This window comes from Eumetopias jubatus, unplaced genomic scaffold (genome assembly GCF_037043125.1).
Source record: "Eumetopias jubatus isolate StellerSeaLion01/CBP00866 unplaced genomic scaffold, mEumJub1_p1.0 scaffold_156, whole genome shotgun sequence".
NCBI classification, from domain to species: domain Eukaryota; kingdom Metazoa; phylum Chordata; class Mammalia; order Carnivora; family Otariidae; genus Eumetopias; species Eumetopias jubatus.
The window spans coordinates 67605-88287 of NW_028274962.1; the positions used below are offsets into that span (position 1 = coordinate 67605).

Below are 20683 nucleotides of genomic sequence, written 5' to 3' on the forward strand. Positions count from 1 at the left end.
ACCTGGGGCACAGCCCCGGGCCGGCCTCCGGCGCGCGCCCTCGCGCACGCGCACGCGCCCAGCCCCCAGCGCCCAGAGCCCGGGGCGGGGCCGCCGGGACACACCCCCTCCGCGCGCCTCGGGGACGCCATCCGGCCCCGGCGCGCGGGAGGCGGAGCCTCAGCGCGTCACCGCCTCCGCTTGCGCCCGCGCCGCGGCGTTGACGTCTTCGGGCCCGGACGCGGGACGGAGCCTCTTAACGCCGCCGCCTTTTGTGCCCTCCCTTCGCCGCAAGCTGTCGTCATCAGGCTCCGACGCTCTGTGAAGCTCTCGGGCTCCGTCGCTCGCGGGTCGGGCACGGCCGCGCGGGCGGCGCCTCAGCCGGGTTGGAGCTGAGCGGAGAGGGCGGGGAAAGGCAGCGAATCGAGAAGGGGCGGGAAGGTGGCGGCCGGAACATGGCGGAGCGGATCCCTCTGTACCCGGTGCGCAGCGCGGCCGCCGTGGCCAACCGCAAACGCGCGACCTACTACAGCGCGGCCGGGCCTGGGCCGGGGGCCGAACGGCCCAGCAGGTAACGACGGCGCCGACCTCCCTCCCCCCCGCGGCGGCCCTCCCCCCGCGCCCCGTCCGGGCCCCCCGCCCCCCGGCCCCCGGCGGCGGGTCTGTCCCAGCTCGCAGGCCGCGCACAGTGCTCCGACTCCCGCGCGCCTGCACTCTGGGGGGGCGTCCACCCTTGGGAGAGGCCCCGGGACTCAGCGTCGGGGCCGGGCGGGGTCACCCCCAGCTCCGCCCCAGTCCTGGGCTGCCTTGGCCATCGACGCCCTCGGAGGTGGGGGCCGGCGTGCGGCTGCGGCGCTCTCACGGGAGCCGGGCGGGCGGGGCCCTCATCCCGCAGACACTGCTGCTGTCCGAGCCTCGGCGTGGTTCCCGTAGGGACCGTGAACGTGCAGACACGAAGCCCAAACCTGAGTGGAGAAGCACGGCCTGTCACAAACGCAAAGGGTTCAGGTTATGTGCCAAACCCAGGTGCACTTAATCATGTTCGTTGGCCAGAAGTTTTGCTTTTAGCAACGAGAAACGGAACTTCACAAGGTTAGATTGTTTAATGGGACCCCACTTCAGTCGTCCATTTAAAACATAGAGACCTTTCGTTGAAAATGGAAGCCTCCTCCCCTAGTTGGTTTCAGCTCGCACTTAACTTGTTTCTCGCCCGAAGAGAGGAATACTATATTTTATAAAAAAGGAACTTATAAAAAGAGGAAGTACTGTCTTCTGCAGTTAATCGAAATTTTATTCCTAAGGAATTGTAGAAGCAATTTACTTTTTAAAAAATTTATTTGAGAGAGTGCCCGTGCGTGGGGGGGGGAGGGTCAGAGAGAGAGAGAGAACCTCAAGCGGACTCCCCCTGAGCGTGGAGCCCTAGGCGGGCCTTGATCCCAGCACCTGAGATCAGGACCTGAGCTGAAATCGAGAGTTGGACAGGTGCCGCAGAAGCTGCTAACTTTTAGTACAGAAGAGGAAAAAAAAATTTCAATATCCAGTTGCTTCAGGATTCGAGTTTTAGAGTAACTTTGGTTCTGGGCTCTTTGAGAAACTGTAACATAGAGTCAGAAAGTATGTGTTGTAATGTTGTAGAGCTGAATTGAATCGCGGCTCATTTACTGACTAGCTGTTTGATCTCATTAACCTGAACGCCCATTTCCTGGGATGTAAAATGGGGGGGAATACTGTTGTTTTCCTACAGGATGGTGAAGGGTTACAGGAGAACCTACTGAGGTGCCTGTGTTTAGCGTTTGGCCAGAAGTACCATTTCTCTTTTCCTCCTTGACAGTACCTGTAACAGTGATTGTGTCAGAAATTCTCTGAGTGCTTGATTTGGGGAGATCATTATTTGGAAATATGCTGTTTCTTTCACAATAGGTTTCCGTCGCGGCTTGCATCTCAGTTTTTGCTGCAGGTATTTTGAGGCTCTGTCATTTGGTGTGTACATATTTAGGATTCTTACGTCTTCTGGTAGAGTGTTTCTTTTTTTGCGTAATGTTCTTCTTTGTCTCTGGCAATTTTCTTTGCTCTGAAATCTCCTCCTGCTTTATTGTGGATTAATGTTTGCATGGTGTTTGCTTTCAGCCTAAGTTGAATTTGGAGTCTCTTTGTTGGATCCTTGTTTTCCGTTATGCACTCTGTCATTCTCTGGATTGGTGTATTTAGACCCTTTACATTTAAGTTAATTATTGCTACATTAGAGTGTAGGTGCTATTTTATTATTTGTTTATTTTGTTTCTTCTGATTCTCATTCCTCTTCTGTTTCTCTTTTTGACTTCCTTTAGGTCATTTGAACTTTTTTTGGAGATCTCTGCGGGGTTTTTGAGTGTAGGTCTTCTTGTAGTTTTTGTAGTGTGTGCTCTGTTGGGTATTGTAGTATACGTATGTGACTTCTCACCATGGGGTGTTGGGATTCGTATTTTAGTCTGTGGAGTAGAGTGTGTAAACCTTACTTGCATTTTGGTCCCTTTACCCATCTTCTCCCCCTACACTTCAAATATCCTATCTTGAGTATCAGATGGTGTTACACTTTTTGTTTAAATCATCAAATATTTATAAAACTCATGATTATAAGGATAGTCTAATGTACGTACCCATGTTTCTACTCTTTCTGTTACTCCTTCCTTGTATTCCAGGATTCTTTTTTCCCCATTCCTTTCTATTTGAAGTGCTTCCTATAGCCAATTTTTGAAATTTCTTCCACCTTAGAATGTTCTTATTTCCCCTTCATTCCGGAAGGATGGATGTATTGGGTATAGAATTCCTGGTTGACAGTTCTTTCGTTAGCCTTGAAAACTGGCTACTGCCCACCTTGCCTTCATGATTCCTGATGAGAAGTTCACTGCTGCGCGAGTTGGCGTTTCCCTGCGGGTAACGTGTCATTTCTCTCTGACTGCTTTCAAGGTCTTATTTGTTTTTCATTTTTACAAGTTTAACTGTGATGTATCTTGGTGTGGATTTCTTTTGGTTTATCTTGGTTGGTATTTAGTAAGAGATTTTAATCTGTTGGGTTTTGTTTCACCAAAGTTGGGGAGTTTCTTCAAGGACTCTGGTTTCCACTGTCTTCTCTCTCCTGCTGGTACTGGGGTGATACAAATGTTGGATCTTTTGTTAGTGTTACATAATTCCCTTAGGTTCCCCGCCCCCCCCAGTTTCTTTTTTCTGTGTTAAGATTGTGTGCATTGTATTGATTTTTGTTCGCAAATTCCCTAATTCTGTCCTTTGTCATTTTCACTCTTCTGTTGATTCCATGCAGCAGTGTTTCATTTGAACTAGTGTGTTTGTCAGTTTTATAATTTCTGTTTGTTTCAAGAGAATTGTTATTGCTTGTTGAAGCATGTTTATGTTTGCTGCTTAAAATGATTGTCACATAATTCCAGTATCTGAGTTAATTTGAGTTTTGGTGTCTGTTGATTATCCTTTCTAACTCACACTGTGAATCTTCTGGTTCTTGATGTGATGGATGATTTTTTATTTTATCCTGGACATTCTGTTTCTTACGTCTGGAGAATGTGGGTTCTGTTTATATCTTTTACTTTAGCAGGTGATCGCCCTGTTTAGGTTTACCTTGTAGGTCCTGGCCTACATTTGTGGGTTGTGATCCCAGTGACAGTTTAATTTTGTGTTACAGTTTTTGGTGTGCTTGGTTTATGTGGTGTACTGGGACTCCTTTTTGTCCCTGCTTATCGTGCTGAAAGGAAGAGGCGATCTCCCCAGGCCCAGTGTCTCTTGGTAAGAGAAGGAATGGTCAGTCCATGTGATGAAAAGGCCTTGTTGGATGGGCAGTGGTTGTGATTGTACCCGCTCTGCACGAGCCTGCTGGCTGTTCTGGTGTGTCTGGTTAGGGGAGGAGCCTCAGCACTGCTGTGGCCCTTGGAATCCCTCTTGCTGGTGCTTCCTGCTGCTCTGGTCTCTGGTGGCAGAGGAGGGGAGTTCAGGCCCTGAATAGAAGCGGTTTCCTGGACTGGCTGCTTCTGAAGTGGGGCTGTGCTTGGTGATGCTGCCTGGTTTCCCTCCTGGTTAGAAGAGAGGGGCGTCTCGGCCCACGGGGACACAGGGGCTTTCTGAGGCTTCTAACCTGTTTTTGTGGCAGGGTTCCTCTAACTGCTGCCGCCCAGATGCACCCCTGTCCCTCGATGGGACAGGGGAGTCTTAGTTCCATGGGGAAGGATGCCGTTTCCCACGGCACTTTTTGATCTGTCTTGCTGGTGGTGGTGTACTCTTGCTCCCTCCAGGGGAGGAATGATCTTTCCGGGGTGCCTTTCCTTGCTGGGTTGGGAGTTAGGGAATGCCAGGCCTGTCTCCTTCCTGCTGTTGGGTGAGGGCCTGTAGGACGTCCTGCCGCTGTGTCGTTTCTCAGTCCTTGGTCCCAAGCCCCCCTAACCCTCTTCCTCTTCACTGCTGCCTTCTCGACCCCTTCCAGAGCTCTCCTTTGTTTGGCTCTTGCTTTATTTCCAAGCTTATAGTTGGGCTTAGGGAAGAGGAGCAGGGAGAGATGGATCTTAAACTGGAAGTTGTGCTTTTACGTTATTTTGTGAAGGTTGGTTGTATTTTATCATAATAACATATGGTAAAAGGCTAATGAGAATATACTGTGGCTCTGTACTCCGCTTATTGCTTCCTCCTTACCCCAGCCTCTCACCCCCAAGGCACTTATTTTGGATTCTTCTAGCTGTTTCTTCTGGCATTTAAAATCTCCATATTTCAGTGGCTATATTTCTGACTCTGTCAGCATCGAAAAGTACTTTTCTTTTGAAGCCTTCCATTATCTCAACCCCAGCCAGGATAGAGTTAGATGCCCCTGCTGGCTCCTACAGGCCCCTGTTCCCCCTCAGAGCACAGATTGCACTTGACTGTAGATGTCTCTTTTCCATGAATGGAACGGCAGTGACTGTCAGATTTTAGCCCTGATGCCTGGCCTCATGAGATGACTTGGAAAGTGTTCCCTTCTCTCCTGCTTTCTGGAAGACTTCGAATAGAGTTGCTCTCTTCTTTAAGTGTTTGGTAGAATTCCCAGTGAAACCGTCTGGACCTAAGAGATTTCTTTTTTGGGTGTTTCACTTTACAAACTCAGTTTCTTTAATAGTTAACTAGGCTATTCAAATGAGCTATTTTGTTTGGGGTGAGTTGTGATTGTGCCCTTTGAGGAATCGGTCCTTTTCAGGAAAGTTGCCATATTTATGTGTGTAGTGTTGTTCATCATCTATTCTCTTACTATCTTTTTGATGTTGTTTCATTCAGATATTGGTGGTTTGTGCCTTCACTCCTTTGTTGGTTAGTCTTACTAGAGGTTTGAGTTTTTTCAAAGAGCTATCCTTTATTTTTCTTATTTTTTTTGTAGTTGTCTGTTTTCACTTTTATTAATTTCTGTGCTTTACTTTTCCTTCTTTTTGATTGCTTCTTTAGGTTTTATTTTTTATCTTCTCATTCTTGTTTCTTATGGTGGGAGTTTAGATTATTGATTGGAGACTTTTCCTCTTTTTTTAACATAAGGATTTTGTGCTGTCAATTTCCCTCTCAGCACTGATTTATCGGTGTCCCACAAATTTTGGCATTTTGTTTTACTTTGAGACTTCCCCTCTGTCTCATGGATTACTTAGGAATGTGTATGGAAAATTTGCTGTTATTTTTCTGTTACTAATTTCTAGCATGATTTCTTTGTGGTTAAAGAACATGCTTCGTGTTACTTCATTTAATTTTGGTAGTTTGTCTTGTGACCAAGAATATGGTCTGTATTGGTAAGAATTTCAGGGCCCAAAAGAAGGTGTATTGTGCTGTCGTTGGGTGAAATGTTCTGAAATGTTGATAAGATCCTGTTATCTTTGCTAGTTTATGTTCTAGTTGTTTTCTTGGTTGAGAGTGGGTCGTTGAAGTCTCTAACTGTAATTGTGCATTTGTCTATTTTTCCTTTTGGTTTTATCAATTTTTACTTTACTGTTTTGCCAGTCTGTCATTTGGTGCAGACATGTTTGGGATTGCTCTGTTTTGATGGACTGATGCTTTTATTATTTTATAATTTCCATCTGTCTCTAGTAATATTTTTGCTCTGGGCTTTCCTTTTTCTGACATTTATATAGCCACTCATGCTTTATTTTGACTAATGTTTACCTGGCATATAATTTTCCATCCTTTTACTTTCCACCTGCTTATATTTAAGGTAAGTTTGTTGTAGTCAGCATATGGTTGGCTTATGTTTTGTTTTTGTTTTTTTTTAAAGAATTTATTTATTTATTTGAGAGAGAGAATGAGATAGAGAGACAGCATGAGAGGGGAGAGGGTCAGAGGGAGAAGCAGACTCCCCGCCAAACAGGGAGCCCGATGCGGGACCCGATCCCGGGACTCCAGGATCAAGACCTGAGCCTGTGCCAATCTCTGTCTTATGATTGATATATTTAGAGCATTTATGTTCAGTGTAATGATTGACAAGTTAGGGCTTATATCTGCCATTTTCCTTTTTGATTGCTGCGTTGTTTCTTTGTTTTCTTTTTCCTGTTTTTCTGTGAGTTACTTGAACAATTTTTGGAATTCCATTTTGATTTACCTATGGTGTTTCTCCACTGTATGTCTTTGTATAGATGTTATTTAGTGGTAGTTCTAGATATGACATTATACATATGTGATTCATCACAGTATTCTGGTGTTGATATTTTATCAGTGTTAGTAAAGTGAAGAATCAGTACCTCTTTACATCCCTTTACTCATCCTTACTGGTAAAGTAATTATCTTGTACAATTACATAAATACTTTAATTTTGCAAAAGTACATAAATATTTCCCTTACATATGACTAGAGTTACACATCAGTGTTAATTTTTCTCTCTCTCAAACATAATCTAGAAAACTCAAAAGGAGAAGAAATGCCTATTCTATTCACCCATGTTTTCACTATTTCTGTTGTTCTCTTATTTCTTGAAGGTCCTGAATTCCTTATTATTTCTGTTCTAAGAATTCCTTGCTATTCTTTTAGTGTAGGTCTGCTGAAAACAAATTCTCTTAGTTTTCTTTCGTCTTAGAAGGTCTTATTTCTGCTTCATTCCTGAAGGGTAATTTCACCAGATACACAATTTGGGGTTGACAGTCCTTTTTCTATTTTAAGCCCTTGGAAAATGTTATGCTACTTCTTTCTGGCCTCCATGATTTCTGATGAGAAATCTGATGTCATTGGAATGTTTTCTTTTCCTGTGGGTAAGATGTCATTTCTCACTACTTACAAGCTTTTTTTCTTGTCTTTAGTTCAGTAGTTTGATTATTATGGGTCTTGACATAGATTTCTTTGGGTTTATACTGTTTGGGGTTCACGTAGCATATTGAATCTGCAAGTTTTATCTTTTGTCAGGTTAGGAGTTTTCAGCCATTATTTGTCTAGAACTTTTTGAGCCCCACCCTCTTTCATCTCTTCTAACACTCTCTCTGGAGACACCTTGTGAGATCTTTCTTGTGTCTCAAACGTCCTGAGTTTCTCCTCATTTGTTTTAAGTCCATTTTCTGTCCAGATTGGTTTCTGTTGTTCACTCTTCAAGTTCATTGACTTTTCCTTTGTCTCTTCTTTTCTGCCCCTGAACCCTATGCATTGTTTTCAAATCTCCATTATTGTATTTTTTAGTTTTAGAATTTCCATTTGGTTCTTCTTCATATTAGCTTTCTTTGCTGAAATAGCTGTTTGTTTGTTTTCATTTGCTTCAAGTATGTTTGTAATTGCCCATAGACACATTTTTATGATGGATATGAGAATCCTTGTCAGATAATTTCACCATATGCATCCCTTTGGTGTTGGCATTTGTTGGTTATTTTTCCTTCAGGATTAGAGATTTTCCTGGCTTTTGGTATAATGAGTCCTTTTTTTTTTTTTAAATTGTATCCTGGACATTTTGGGTATTATGCTGGGAGGTTCTGGACTTTATTCAAATAATCTTCTGTTTTATCAGGCCTCCTCTGACACCCCATGGGACTGGGGTTAGGGAGGTGGGATGAGGTGGTGCTGCTTTGTTGCTGGCAGATGGGGTGAAAGCTGGGTTCCCTTTGACACCTGGGAGAAGAGGGTGCCCCCTTCACCGCTGGGCAGACATGGGGTCTGCGGTGCCGCGTGGGGCTCTGCTGATGTCCCCTTGTCTGGGGAGGGGAGGAATGCCTGTTTATTGTAGCCTCTGGCCTCCTGCAGTATGGCCTGGGGGGCCTTTACGTCTGGGTTCCTGTGAACCCAGTGGTAGGGATGGGCAGGAGGGCCTGGGCTGTTCTTGGGGCTCTCTTTGGTTTATGTCCGTGGTTTTTCTGGCTGCTGACTCTCTGGTACACAATTTGGGATAAATGAGGCTGAAGGAGCGCATTGGGAACTCCCTGTTGTGTGACCTCTGGGGTCTGGGTCCCTCCTGGTCTGCCTCCTTCTCTTCACCTTTCCCTCTGTCGTCTCCAGGGTTATAGCTTATGGGGGAGAGGGGGAGGGCGCCCTGTCTGCTCAAGTCTTGTTCTGGAACTGGCAGGAAGGAGTCATTTACCTTTGTTCTGTTTTTGTCTTTACTCTTTGTATTTGAAAGTCCGTCTTATTATTTATTTTTCCATTCACTAACAAGTTTTGGCTACAGGCCTCCCGTTTGGAGTGTAAAATTCAGTGTATTCAAAAAATACACTATTTATGTATTCACAAGGTAAATGCAGCCATCACCACGGGCAGGGTTGGAAGATTTTCTTCACCTCTGAGAGAGACCTAGCGCCCCGCACCTCATCTCTGGAGGTTTTCTTACTGCAGTGAGATATACTTAACAAAGCTAACTGTGTTTAGGGTACTTTTGACTTAATATATAACAAATCTCTAATTTCATATTTCAGAACTGTAAAGTGAGTAAAGTTTTTTATCCAAATTATGGCTTTTCTAGTATTTCTGTTTTGGGAAATGTGTGCTGTAAATTAGAAGACAGCTAAAAAAATAGATAAAAAAATAAAAAGTGCAAATTCAGTCTTCTATTTCCAATAACAAAAGTTTATATTATGGGGTCTTTTTCTTCCACATTGGCAATTGAAAGCTAATTAGTTGTTAGAAAAACAGCTTTGACACGGGCTTTTCTTGCTTTGTGAGCTTTAAAAGGCTTTTTTTTGACCATATAAAAATGTCATTTTGTGTTCATAAGGTATAAGGAACTGTAGTAATGTATTTTAAAGGTTTTCAGGTTTTCCTTGGAGTGAAACTACTTTTATTTCATTATAATCATGCTAGTTTAGGACACAATATATTTAACATGTAGTGATCATAAATTATTACAACTGGTATAAAATTTTTCATCATTGGGTTTGTACTTTATGAAAATTTCAAGGGGACAAATTAGATATGATTTGAGTATGGTTAATACAGGAGGATGTTCTTGGTTTTTTTTGGGGGGGGTGGGTTTTTTTTTTTTTTTGGAAGTTACTAGGTGAATGAAATGCTGTGTCCCACGCATAGTATTTAATAGTTCAGTAAGAGTGCAATTACTTGTTAAGATCGTTTTCTGTGAACTAATGTGAGGCATTGATTTTCTTCTTGTAGTATGTATAGGTGGGTAAAAGTAAGGTATTTGTTAATTTGATATTTTTCATTTCTGTCTTTTAAATGGTACCCGTGTCATTCAAATTATCTTCACATTTGAAAAGAGAATGACTGACACTGGACATCATTGTGTTTATCCATGTCTATTAGTACCTATTCTTTGCTTCATGTTGCAGTGTGGCTTTTGGCCCTGCCTAGAGTCATTTGCAATATTATAATGGTTAAACTTTAGTGTTTGAGAAGAGAGTCATGCTGAGAACAGATGGCTCTTGTCTGATTATCTCTAAAATATTCGTGTGTTTCTTAATAGAGGCAACACAGTTTTTTTTATAGACACTCAGAATGAGTGTCTATACACGATTTCCTCTGAATCTTTAAAAATTTTACAGTTATGATGATCTAAAAAAATGCCTTTACTCTAGTTATAAAGATGAAACTTCTTTTTTGTGTTTTCACAGCTGAAAAGGTTTTTTCAAGTACCAAATGATTCTTCCTTTGCTTTTTTTTTTTAAGATTTATTTATTTATTTGACAGAGAGTGAGAGAAAGAGAGAGCACAAGCAGGGGGAGGGGCAGAGGGAGAAGCGGACCCCCTGGGAATCCAGTGTGGGACTCGATCCCAGGACCCTGGGATCACGACCTGAGCCGAAGGCAGACGCTAGTGACTGAGCCGCCCAGGTGCCGCTACCAAATGATTCTTAAGATAGTGTTTATCAAAGTGCTCAGGCCCAGGACTCCTTGGAATCAGAGACATATTTTTAAGGATCTGTAGTTCACTCGAGTTCATGAAATTCTTTAAACCTGCCAGAACAGGTCTGTTTCACTGTAGTTTCTACAGCTGACAGTATTAGCATGAAGATAGATTTGGTGATTGTGAACATGACAGTTTTGGGTATAACTGGGTCATGTGTCCTGAGCTAATCGGCCCACGTATGTTTTTAATTTCTGGATTGGCGTTTACATAATATTAGATATTGTCCCATTACTCTAATTTAGAGGCTTGTTTCGATTCATGTATAGCGTTGGTGTAATTTCTTATGTTAAGAAATTGGTATTGAGGTTTTTTTACAGAACGCCGTGGAAGAGGAGTCGGTGGCTCCGAGGTTACTGTGTCCATAGTCCACATGGGGGGCATCTCCGGGCGTGGGCACTGACTGGCCCTTGCGCGTCTTGCTTGTTTTTATTGCTGAGGTCAAGGCGTGCCTTTCAGGCAATGTTCCTTTCCTTTTTTTTTTTTTTTTTTTTACACAACTATTCTGCTGTTTAACTCCTCTGCTACTGTAGGAAGGGAAGAGTCCCAGTTTCCCAGTATACAGTTTTGCTGCTTATTAGTGACTCATCAGTGACACGCTTGAACTTGGAAGCTGTGTTTGATGAAGGAAACATACCCATTTCTTTATAGTACTTTGTTGCTTTGTTTTTCTACTCTATTAACATGTAGGCAAAGAGGGCAGTGTTTATTTTTCTTAAAGAAGGTTGAAGCATTAGGCATATTTTAAATGGTTTCTCCCTTTACTATCAGTTGGCTTCTCAGCAATGCTTCTCCTCAAAATGGAAACAATAAGGCTATTACATACTTAATGTGAGTTTAAGCTAGTTACTGTATTGACCTACTTTTACTTAGATACATGTAAATTACGCACCTTCTAGTACTTGAGTGTTTTTTGTTGAAGGTTCCCAATTTTTCTAAACCTTTGGCAGCAGCTAAGAGAGTTGTCTCCGTTTCTTAGTGTGGCAGTACTCTTGGGTTTGGTATCATCTGTTCTGTCTCTTTGTTCACATTGTTTTTACTCTTTTTAAAAATATGTTTCCAGAATTATACTTAATTGCTGGAAACGTTGATTTTTCTTGAGTGACAAACCAATTAAGTGTGTATGACACTAGGCAACACAGACACTTAGGATTTTCTGCTTATCCTGTCTCTGAAAAAATCCATTATTCATCATCTTATTGTTTTTAAATACTGAGGTAAAATTTTCAATACGATAGGAAAATTGCTTTGGAAATGGAATAAATTGCTTGCCAGTTCAAAGGCTCCATCTCTGAAGTGGAGGTTACTAAACGTGATGTTGCTTATGTTCATTATCTTTCAGACTCTTTGTACTACTTTTCTAGCATGAAACTTGATAAGATTGTGACTTTTGCTAAAATGCAGCACAATCGCTGAAAGAACTTAATGAAAAAGACTAAAAATCTCATTTTGTATACTATATTATAATATATTTAAGTGGCATTTTGAATTTTAATTGCATTTTGTATAAATATTCATTTTCTAGTTGACTGTTTTAAAAGAAGTGATCTTATGCAGAGAATGAGAAAAAAGGAATTTTTCTGAGGAAACCTATTGACTCTGTTTTAGGCCCGCTCCCTCACAGCTGAGAGGAGCTTTTGTGTGAGCCCCTCAAATGACGAGTCTCCTGTTGTGGGGATGTTGTGTGGTGTGTGGATGGTGACTGGAGCGAGGGGACCCTGGGTGCTGGTCGGGGCGGGGACAGGTGCTGCCGCTCCTCCCTGTGACTCTCGGAAGGCCCTCCCTCCGCCTTACTGCTGTCAGCGACAGCGTGTGGGTGTCCGACACCCGGGACCGGGTCTCATCACTGGAACTAAAGTCTTCCGTGCTTTTTGGGTAGACTTTTAAGCAGCACAGCACAGTCATGGTCATCTTGGTAGATCAATCTTTTGTACATTTTTCATGTTTTCAAATATTTGCTTTCATGGATCATTAGAAGCTATGGTTAAAGTTACTCCCATTACAAAAAAGGGCTGTCAGGGCATTTTCACAAACTGTCCTCCATAAAAGTTGTTCACACTCTTGCTAGCCATTAAGAGTGCTTCGTTAGCCAAGACTGTTAAGAATGCTAAGGGTGAAGAATTTTTTTCAGTTGTTTTAATTTGCGTGTTTTAGAAGTTCTCTTGGAAACAAAAATGACTCCTAGTCTTAAAACCTTCCACTGACTTCCCTTCCCCTGAGAGTTAAAGTGAGACTCCTTATCCTGGCAGGCCGTGCCCACGGGACTCAGCCCTGCCCACCCCTTCAGCCGCATCCGGTGTCCCTCCCGTGCCTTGCCCACTCCAGCTGCCCCGGCTTTCTCTCCAGTCCTGAGCCCTCAAGGCTCTGCAGCCCCGTCCAGGTCTCCCAAGACCTTCTGTGGTTGGTTCCTTTCATGCAGGTGTCTCCTCTTGAGACTCGGCTTCCTTCTGGCCCTCGCGCCTTCTGTATTAGAGTCTTCCCAGCACGTCTCCCTTTGCAAGTAGGCAGCACGCTTCTTGTGCTTGTCCTCGTCGGGACAGCGCTCGCCCAGGGCGGTCCCTCAGGTGTGTGTGGGAAGGGTTAGAGTTCCTAATGTGGCTGCACATAGTTCTCTAAGTACAGCTGTATTTCTTTTTTTATGAATTGTCTTTGCTCATCTGTCATTCAAAGTGTTTGCTTTTTTTTTTTTAAAGATTTTATTTATTTATTTGACGGAGATAGAGAGAGAGCACAAGTAGGCAGAGAGGCAGGCAGAGGGAGAGGGAGAAGCAGGCTCTCCACTGAGCAGGGAGCCCGATGGGGGACTCAATCCTGGGACTCCAGGATCGTGACCTGAGCTGAAGGCAGTCGCTTAACCAACTGAGCCACCCAGGCACCCAAGTGTTTGCTTTTTTTAAATTTTATTTGTGAGAACTGTTTCTGAGGAATGGTTTTACTGTCATGTGCTGTAAAAGTTTCTCATTTGCGCTAAACTTTTCTTCTTGGACCATGCAGAATACAGGTACCCTGGGTGCCCGGTTGTGGGAAGGGCTCCGTAGACCCCAGCCCCCTTCTCCAGGGCCTCACAGTCCAGGAGGCCTTCAGGAGTGTTCTCTCTCCTTCTGGTGTTTGGTCTCATTGACAGGCCAGCTCCCCAAGTGATCAAACTCTTGCCTGAATGTGCCTGGTGTGTGAGGATTTGGCTTTTCCAGGATAGCCATACCGATTCTAGTTCCTTAACTGCGGCAGCCGGCAGGAGGGTGAGGGGAAGGGGCCTGGTGGTGCGTTCAGGCCGACCCCAGGGTAGAAACCAGCTTCGTATGTTGGAGATGTGGGTAGTGATGAGGAAATACCCATCTTCCGGGGGTTACGCGGCTGCTAGGGAGCTGGATTTCAGCGATATTTATAGAATGTGTTCCTTTTTAAAAAATTTATCAGACCTAACATAAAACTTACCATCTTAAGCACGTCTACCCAAGCGTGCAGTGCAGTGGCCGTGAGCACATTCACGCTGTTGTACCACTGTCCTCACCTCCCGCCCCCAGGCCTCCTTCCTCCTCCCAAACCCAAGCTCTGCACCCGGGAGACGCCTCGCTGTCCCCCCTCCCCGGCCCCCGTAGCCTTTCTGTACCTCCGTGTCTGTGGAGTTGACTGCTGTCACCTCGTGGAGGTGGAGCCCTTCGGGGTCTGTCGTATTGCGTCTGGCTTATTGCACTGAGCGAAATGTTTTCAAGCTTCGTGCCATAGCACACGTCACATTGCCTACTTCTTTTAAACCGGGTGATGTCACGTGGTATGGGTAGACCACCTTTGGTCTTGGACATTTCAGTTATTTTTCTTTTTTATAGTAAGAATTTCCTATGTTAATTGTCTAAAACTAGGAATTAAATGAACGTAGGCGAGGTGCTTAAATTCATGCCTGACAGTTTCAGCAAACACTGGCCGCCGGCTTCTCCTGTCCCTCCTCCTCCTCTCAACGCTGAATTTCTACCTGGGCAGCAGGGAAGGGAGGCCACGCTGGCTTGCACCCACGTTCACTGTCCTTCCTTCAGCCTCGCCCTCTGCTTTCCCTCCCCCAGGGGGTAGCTGTCCCTTGCTCTGTAGCTGGGAGGGGTCACCTGAGGATCCAGATGGTCTTCAGTAGCTTTCAGTCGGTTCCTACTCTTTCCTCCCTCCCCACCCGCTTCAGAGGTCCCCCTGACGCCAGGCCCGCCCCTCCAGGGTCCCAGGGTTCTCCTGCTTCCTCGCGGCTGTGCTGAGACTCCTGTTTTTCTTGGATCTGCTTATTTACCATCCATCTCTCTGCTCTCTAGCTTTCTGCATTTTGTTATCATCTCTTGTTTTCTGTTCTGTAGGTTTCAGCTTTAAGAAAAAGCAGTGTTTTTGGTATTGAAGGCAGTCGTGTATTTAATCTTCCATTTTTATGGGAAACACTTTCTAATCCTTTCTACCTGTGTGTCTGTCTGTCTGTGTTTTCTCTTTCAGAAGACAGCTGTTCTGGGCGTCCTAATCTGCAGAGCGGTGTAGACCTCTCGTCGCTCTCCTTACAGGAGTTGACAGTTGTAGTTATCTCGAAGCAGGCTGCCTTCTGTGTCCCAGCTCCAGTTCCAGAATTCTCACGGATAGCTGTGGCTGAGCTTGGGTGACTGGCAGTCCTTCCTGAGCTGTGCGCTGCCCCACCTACCTTCCCTACCTTCCCGTCCGCAGTGGTCATTCCACACGCACCCTGCCCCTCTACCTGGATGCAGCCCCTGCAGCCTGAGCTCAGTCGGCACCTTCCAAGGGCTAGGGGACTGTCTCGCCAGTAGCCACTGCTATCATTTAAGATTTCCTGGTGAGTGAGTCTGAGCTTGTGAGTTACAAGCTGTGTCCGTTACTGACTGCCGTGTCTTCAGTGTGGGCACGCATGTAGTGGTGCTCAGCAGGTGACTGAGGGTATGTACCCAGCACAGCCAAACGGCTTGCAGAGCGTTTTCTCACCTTCCTGTAAGGATTTTGAGAGGTGATTTTTCTTGGGGTCCTCAGCCTAACGTACTCTTTGTACTCCAGTATTTTCAGAGGTCTCGTGGTTTTTATTTTTTATATGACATTATATTGGGAGGAGGAGAAGTGTTTGCGTGGTTAGTGTTTGCTAAAGATCTGCCCACCGTCTCCTCAGGCTTATTCTCTGCTTTACGGTCTCAGGGCAGGTGGTGCCTGTGTTTGTCGTGTGCTGTGTGTCGGGTCCCCTCGATGCCTAATCGGCACTGCACTGAAGCACCAGAGTGCCCGGGGGAGCCTCAGCACAGGCCGTCGGCACACTTACATCCTCCACGAGGAGAGCACCTCTGTCTTCACCTCACCACCCTCTCTTATCCGAGGGCCGTTTCACATGAGGGAGGAAAGATGAGAGCGAGGCTGCGGGAAGCAGGATTGTCAAATTGACTCAGAATACAAAGAAAAAAATCGTCATTAATTGTTATGCAGTTGTATCAGTGTCCTATTGCTGTTCTAAAATTATCCTAAATGTAGTGGCTTAAAACAAATGTATTATTTTCCAGTTCTGAAGGTCAGAACCGTATGGACTCACAGGGCTACAGTCAGGGTGTCAATATGCAGCATCTCCTCCTGTAGGTCCTTGCAGAGAGTCCAGTTCCATGTGGTTGTAGGTTAAAGTCCTGTTTTCTTGCGCCCAAATTACTCTAATACGATACATTTAAGAGATACTACCAATCAGTGTGGAAGAGATGGACTCTTGCATAAATAACATCGCCATTTCTGTTGTTGTATAGTATATATATCCCTGCAAAACTTCGTATTTCGTAGAAATGCTCGCTGGAAGTAACAGGGTTTATGGGCAAAAGTAAGTTAGGGCAGACCACTGGGGACCACATCACTAACAAAAACCGTCATAGTCCTGGTGACATTTGCTGAAGGGGCACATTGAGTTCCTGGCCAGTGAAGATTTACCTGTGAGGAGGCTGGTGCCACGGGAGAGGGTCCTAGTTCCGGGGGTGCCCCCAGTGCACACGCCCCAAATACGCCCAGCTCCACTGAACAGCATGGGGAGCAGCCTTAGCCACAGTTTGTAAGTAGTAGTGCAGGACCCCGTGTGCTAGCAAACGTGAATCAGTGCCGGTGATGACAAGATGCCATTTTCCTCCCTTTATTTAAGCGAAGGGTACATGTATTTAGCTCTCATCTGATGAGGGTGAGGTAAAATTGCTTTTGGCATTATTCATAGCACTCAGTGGTGGGAGTTTAAATTTGCAGTTGGCAATAATATTTCAAGTGTTTTAGAGCTTATGACTTTGTACAAACTATTGCAGTTCTGGGATTCTTTGAAAGAATTCATGTAAAAATATGGAGAAAGTTCTGTGTACAGATATTTGCACGGAAACGTTATTTAGTGGGAATTTATAAATGTTTTCTCTGTCCAACAGTGGGGGATACCTCAGTAACCTTTAACTCAGTAATCCACTTGCTGGCTTATTTTTTTAGTTACCACATGTTAAAAAGATGGTAAGAGGAGCTTAGGTAGCAGGTCAGCATTGGCCTTATTGTCCAAGGACATCTTTATAGTCATTGAATTCCACTTGTGTTTGGATTCTTTTTTTTCTTTTTTAAAGATTGTATTTATTTACTTGAGAGAGAATGAGAGATGGAGAGGACGAGACGGAAGCGGGTCAGAGGGAGAAGCAGACTCCCTGCTGAGCAGGGAGCCCGATGCGGGACTCGATCCTGGGACTCCAGGACCATGACCCGAGCCGAAGGCAGTCGCTTAACCAACTGAGCCACCCAGGCGCCCCACTTGTGTTTGGATTCTTGACAGCTAGGCACCTGTTTCAAAAAAATAAAGTTTCAAGAAGGTGGAGTCTTCTGGAATCTTGCCTTCTGACCTTTTCACAGAATCCTAGTAAGCAAAGGACTGCCTGGCACCGTCACTGCATATACCCGCACATGCACACGCCCCCACACACATGCAGGTGTGTGAACACCCACATCCACAGATTCCCTGAGGGACTGCTAAGTTGGCACATATAAAGCTCGTTTATGTACTCTGCACTGTGTGTATACTTCATATACATTTAAAGCTTGTTATGTACTGTAGAAGATGTATTTCAATAACGTCTTAGAGCAGAATGGAAATAATTCTGTTCTTGGATATTCCTGACCATCTGGAGTAGCACTCACCATTTTCATTCTTTTTTTAAAGATTTTATTTATTTGATAGGGAGAGACACCGTGAGAGAGGGAACACAAACAGGGGGAGTGGGTGAGGGAGAAGCAGGCTTCCCACAGAGCAGGGAGTCCCCCGATCCCAGAATCCTGGGGTCATGACCTGAGCCCAAGGCAGACGCTTAACAACTGAGCCACCCAGGCGCCCCTCATTTGGTTATATCTTTTTAATTTCTTTTAATTTGGAGAAATCTTTGTGGTGGTTTTCTTTCTTCTCATGTGGCATTTTTGAAGAGTCCAGGCTGGTGGTTTGTAGTGTCTGGATTAGTACCTCCTGGAGTTGGGTGTAGTGCTCTTATTTTGTGCACTTCCCGTCACGTGAAAATTAGCCCCAGAGCAGTGCTTCTCAAGCAGCAGAGTGCGAGGGCTCTTGATACCAACTGTAGGCTACTTCCAGAAGTTTCTTGTTTCTGGGGGTGGCTCCAAGAATTTCTGGGGACTGCACTTTGAGAACCACTGCTCTGGGATTGAGTAAATACGGTAAATGTGTACATGTGTTGGCAGGAATGCTGGATCTGCTGCTTCTTGTATCACACCAGCAGGCAGACATCAGGTTGTCCTGTGGTGACTCGTTCTGAGTGTGAGTTCTAGCTTAAGGTGCCGATCTCTGTAGAATTTCTGCTGTTCGTAAGTTTCCATTTGCAGTTGTGAAGAATTGGATGATTCTCCAGCATCGTGACAGTTTTGTTCCCAAATGGTGCTTCCGAAATTTGTTCCCAAATCCCCCCCCCCCCAGGTTTTAGTGGATTTTCCAAATATCTTTCTGTTACTGATTTATTTTTAAGTTTATTTTTAAAGATTTTATTTGAGAGAGAGTGAGAGAAAGAGAGCATGAGCAGGGAGAGAGTGGCAGAGGGAGAAGCAGACTCCCCGCTGAGCAGAGAGCTTGATCCCAGGACCCTGGGATCAGGACCTGAGCTGTAGGCGGACGCTTAACTGGCTGAGTCACCTAGGTGCCCCTGATTTTTTTTTTTTTAAGATTTATTTATTTGTTTCAGAGAGAGAGAGAGTGCAAGCATGAGTGGGGGGAAGGGAAGAGGGAGAAGCAGACTCCCCACTGAGCATGGAGCCAGAAGCAGGACTCGATCCCAGGACCCTAAGATCATGACCTGAGCTGAGGCAGACCCTTAAGCACCTGAGCCATCCAAGCGTCCCTTTCTGTTACTGATTTTTAAAAGAAATTCCTTTATGGGGCGCCTGGGTGGCTCAGTCGTTAAGCATCTGCCTTCAGCTCAGGTCATGATCTCGGGGTCCTGGCATCGAGCCCCACATCGGGCTCCCTGCTCAGCGGGGAGTCTGCTTCTCCCTCTCCCACTTCCCCTGCTTGTGTTCCCTCTCTCGCTGTGTCTCTCTCTGTGAAATAAATAAATAAAATCTTTATAAAAAAAGAAATTCCTTTATGGTAAGAGAACATACTTTGTCTAATTTCAGTTCTTTTGAATTTGTTAGTTTGTGTTATGGCCCAGGTTGCGGTCCGTGGGGATGAGTGTTCATGGTGCACTTGATGAGAACATTCTGCCGTACAGGGTAGAGTGCCAGGGTAGGTTGGCTGACAGTGCTGACCATGTCTTTCTGTCCTTTCTGATACTGTTTCTTCCATTAATTACTGAGAGAGGAGTTATGAAGTCTTCCGGCAGTATTATGGATTTGTTTCTCCTTTTACTTACATATTTCATACTTTGTGTACTTTGAAACTGGTGGTAGGTGCATGCACATTTATGATTGTTAGAGCTTATGGGTGATTTGATCTTTTATCATTATATAATGTTCTTCTTTATCCTGGGCGGTTCTTTCATTTTATTTTTTTGATGTCTTCTTTGTCTTATAGTATCTACTTGTTTTCCTTTGAACGAGTGTTTGCATCATATCTTCTTCCATCTTTTTACTTTTAATCTTTTAACATATGCCATTATATTTCAAGTATTTTTTTTTTTGTAGGTAGTGATTTTTGTCCTCCAGGTGACATTTGGTGACATCTGGACACATTTTTATTGTCACGACTGGGGGAATGCTGCTACTGGCATCAAATGCGTAGTGGCCTGGTTTGCTGGTGAATGCTCCACAATGCACAGGACAGCTCCGTCAACAGAATTCTGAGACCCAAAATGTTAATGGTACCGCTGTTGAGAAGCTCCACGCTAAGGATTGCAATATACATAGCTAACTTTTCACTGTTCATATTTTACACTTAATGTAAGCTATGGAATCGCCTGCTTCTTACAGGATAGCCGCCATATCAGTTCACATCTTTCTACACTGAAAACTTCACCAGATGATGTGACAGCTTTTGCTTTCAATAGTCATACACGTTTTAAAGAATTTTGTGTTCTTTATTTCCAAAAATCCAAGTTTCCTGATGGTATCATTTTTCTTCGTCTTGAAACTTTCTTTAGCTTTCTTTTGTATGAGGTCAGATGGTAACATACCCTCCAAGTTTTATCTTTCATCTGAGAATGTTTTTGTTCTGCCTTCATTCCTGGAGGATCTTTTTGCTGGATATAGAATTCTGGGTTGAGCCTTTTTCCCTTTCAGCACTTAGACATGGAGTTCCTGTCCTCTGGCCTCATCTCTCTCCATGAGAAGTCCATGGGCATTTGAATTGATGGGCTTCTCCATGTAATGAGTTGTTTTCTTCTGGCTCCTTCCAAGAATTTTTCCTTCATCTTTGCTTCGAGTAGTTTGATTAGTGTGCTTTTTGTGATTTCCTTTGACTTTATCCTGTTTCAGCTTGCTGTTGTCTTTAAGTAGATTGTAGTATTGTCTGGCACTCATTTATGCTGTAGTTGTGGGCTTGGTTGGTTTTATTTGTCTTGTATAAAGTCTGTGGACTTCAGAGGGTGCGATGGGAAATTTCAGTTTCAGTGACTACCATCATGTCCCGGGGACACACAGGTCTGTGCTCTGATTTTTACAATTGAGGTGAATACCTACCACAGGTTTGATGTAAAATCAAATAAGATAGCATTCGTGGGCTCTGCAATCTACTTTCTGATGAATTTTTGGTTCTCAAAGTAAGCTTTTAGTTTTAAAATGTACATATGTCTGTGATTGAGGAGAGATAAAATGGGAACTTGATACAGTAGGCTGCCTGTTTTTGGAATCAGAAGAGGATTATTGAACTCTGAAAGGGATGCTGGTTGTGGAGGAAATTATTTCCTTGAATAGAAAATTCAGAAAAGGGAATAACAGAGACAGAGAG

At 44.3% G+C, this 20683-nt stretch overlaps 1 protein-coding gene across 18 annotated transcripts in view; it reads left to right on the top strand.

Moving 5' to 3' along the window:
• Positions 1–212: 212 nt before the first annotated feature.
• The window catches only part of LOC148161558 (putative phospholipid-transporting ATPase IIB), a 78374-nt gene continuing 57903 nt past the window's right edge, over positions 213–20683 (top strand). For 15 of the 18 annotated variants that reach the window (XM_088020746.1, XM_088020743.1, XM_088020744.1 and 12 more), the window contains exon 1: positions 221–550. In XM_088020746.1, the coding sequence (XP_087876872.1) occupies positions 435–550 (116 nt within the window). In that variant the 5' untranslated portion in view covers positions 221–434. Of the gene's footprint in view, positions 551–20683 lie in introns of all 18 variants that reach the window. The other 3 variants (XM_088020758.1, XM_088020757.1, XM_088020759.1) reach the window with 3 other exon arrangements.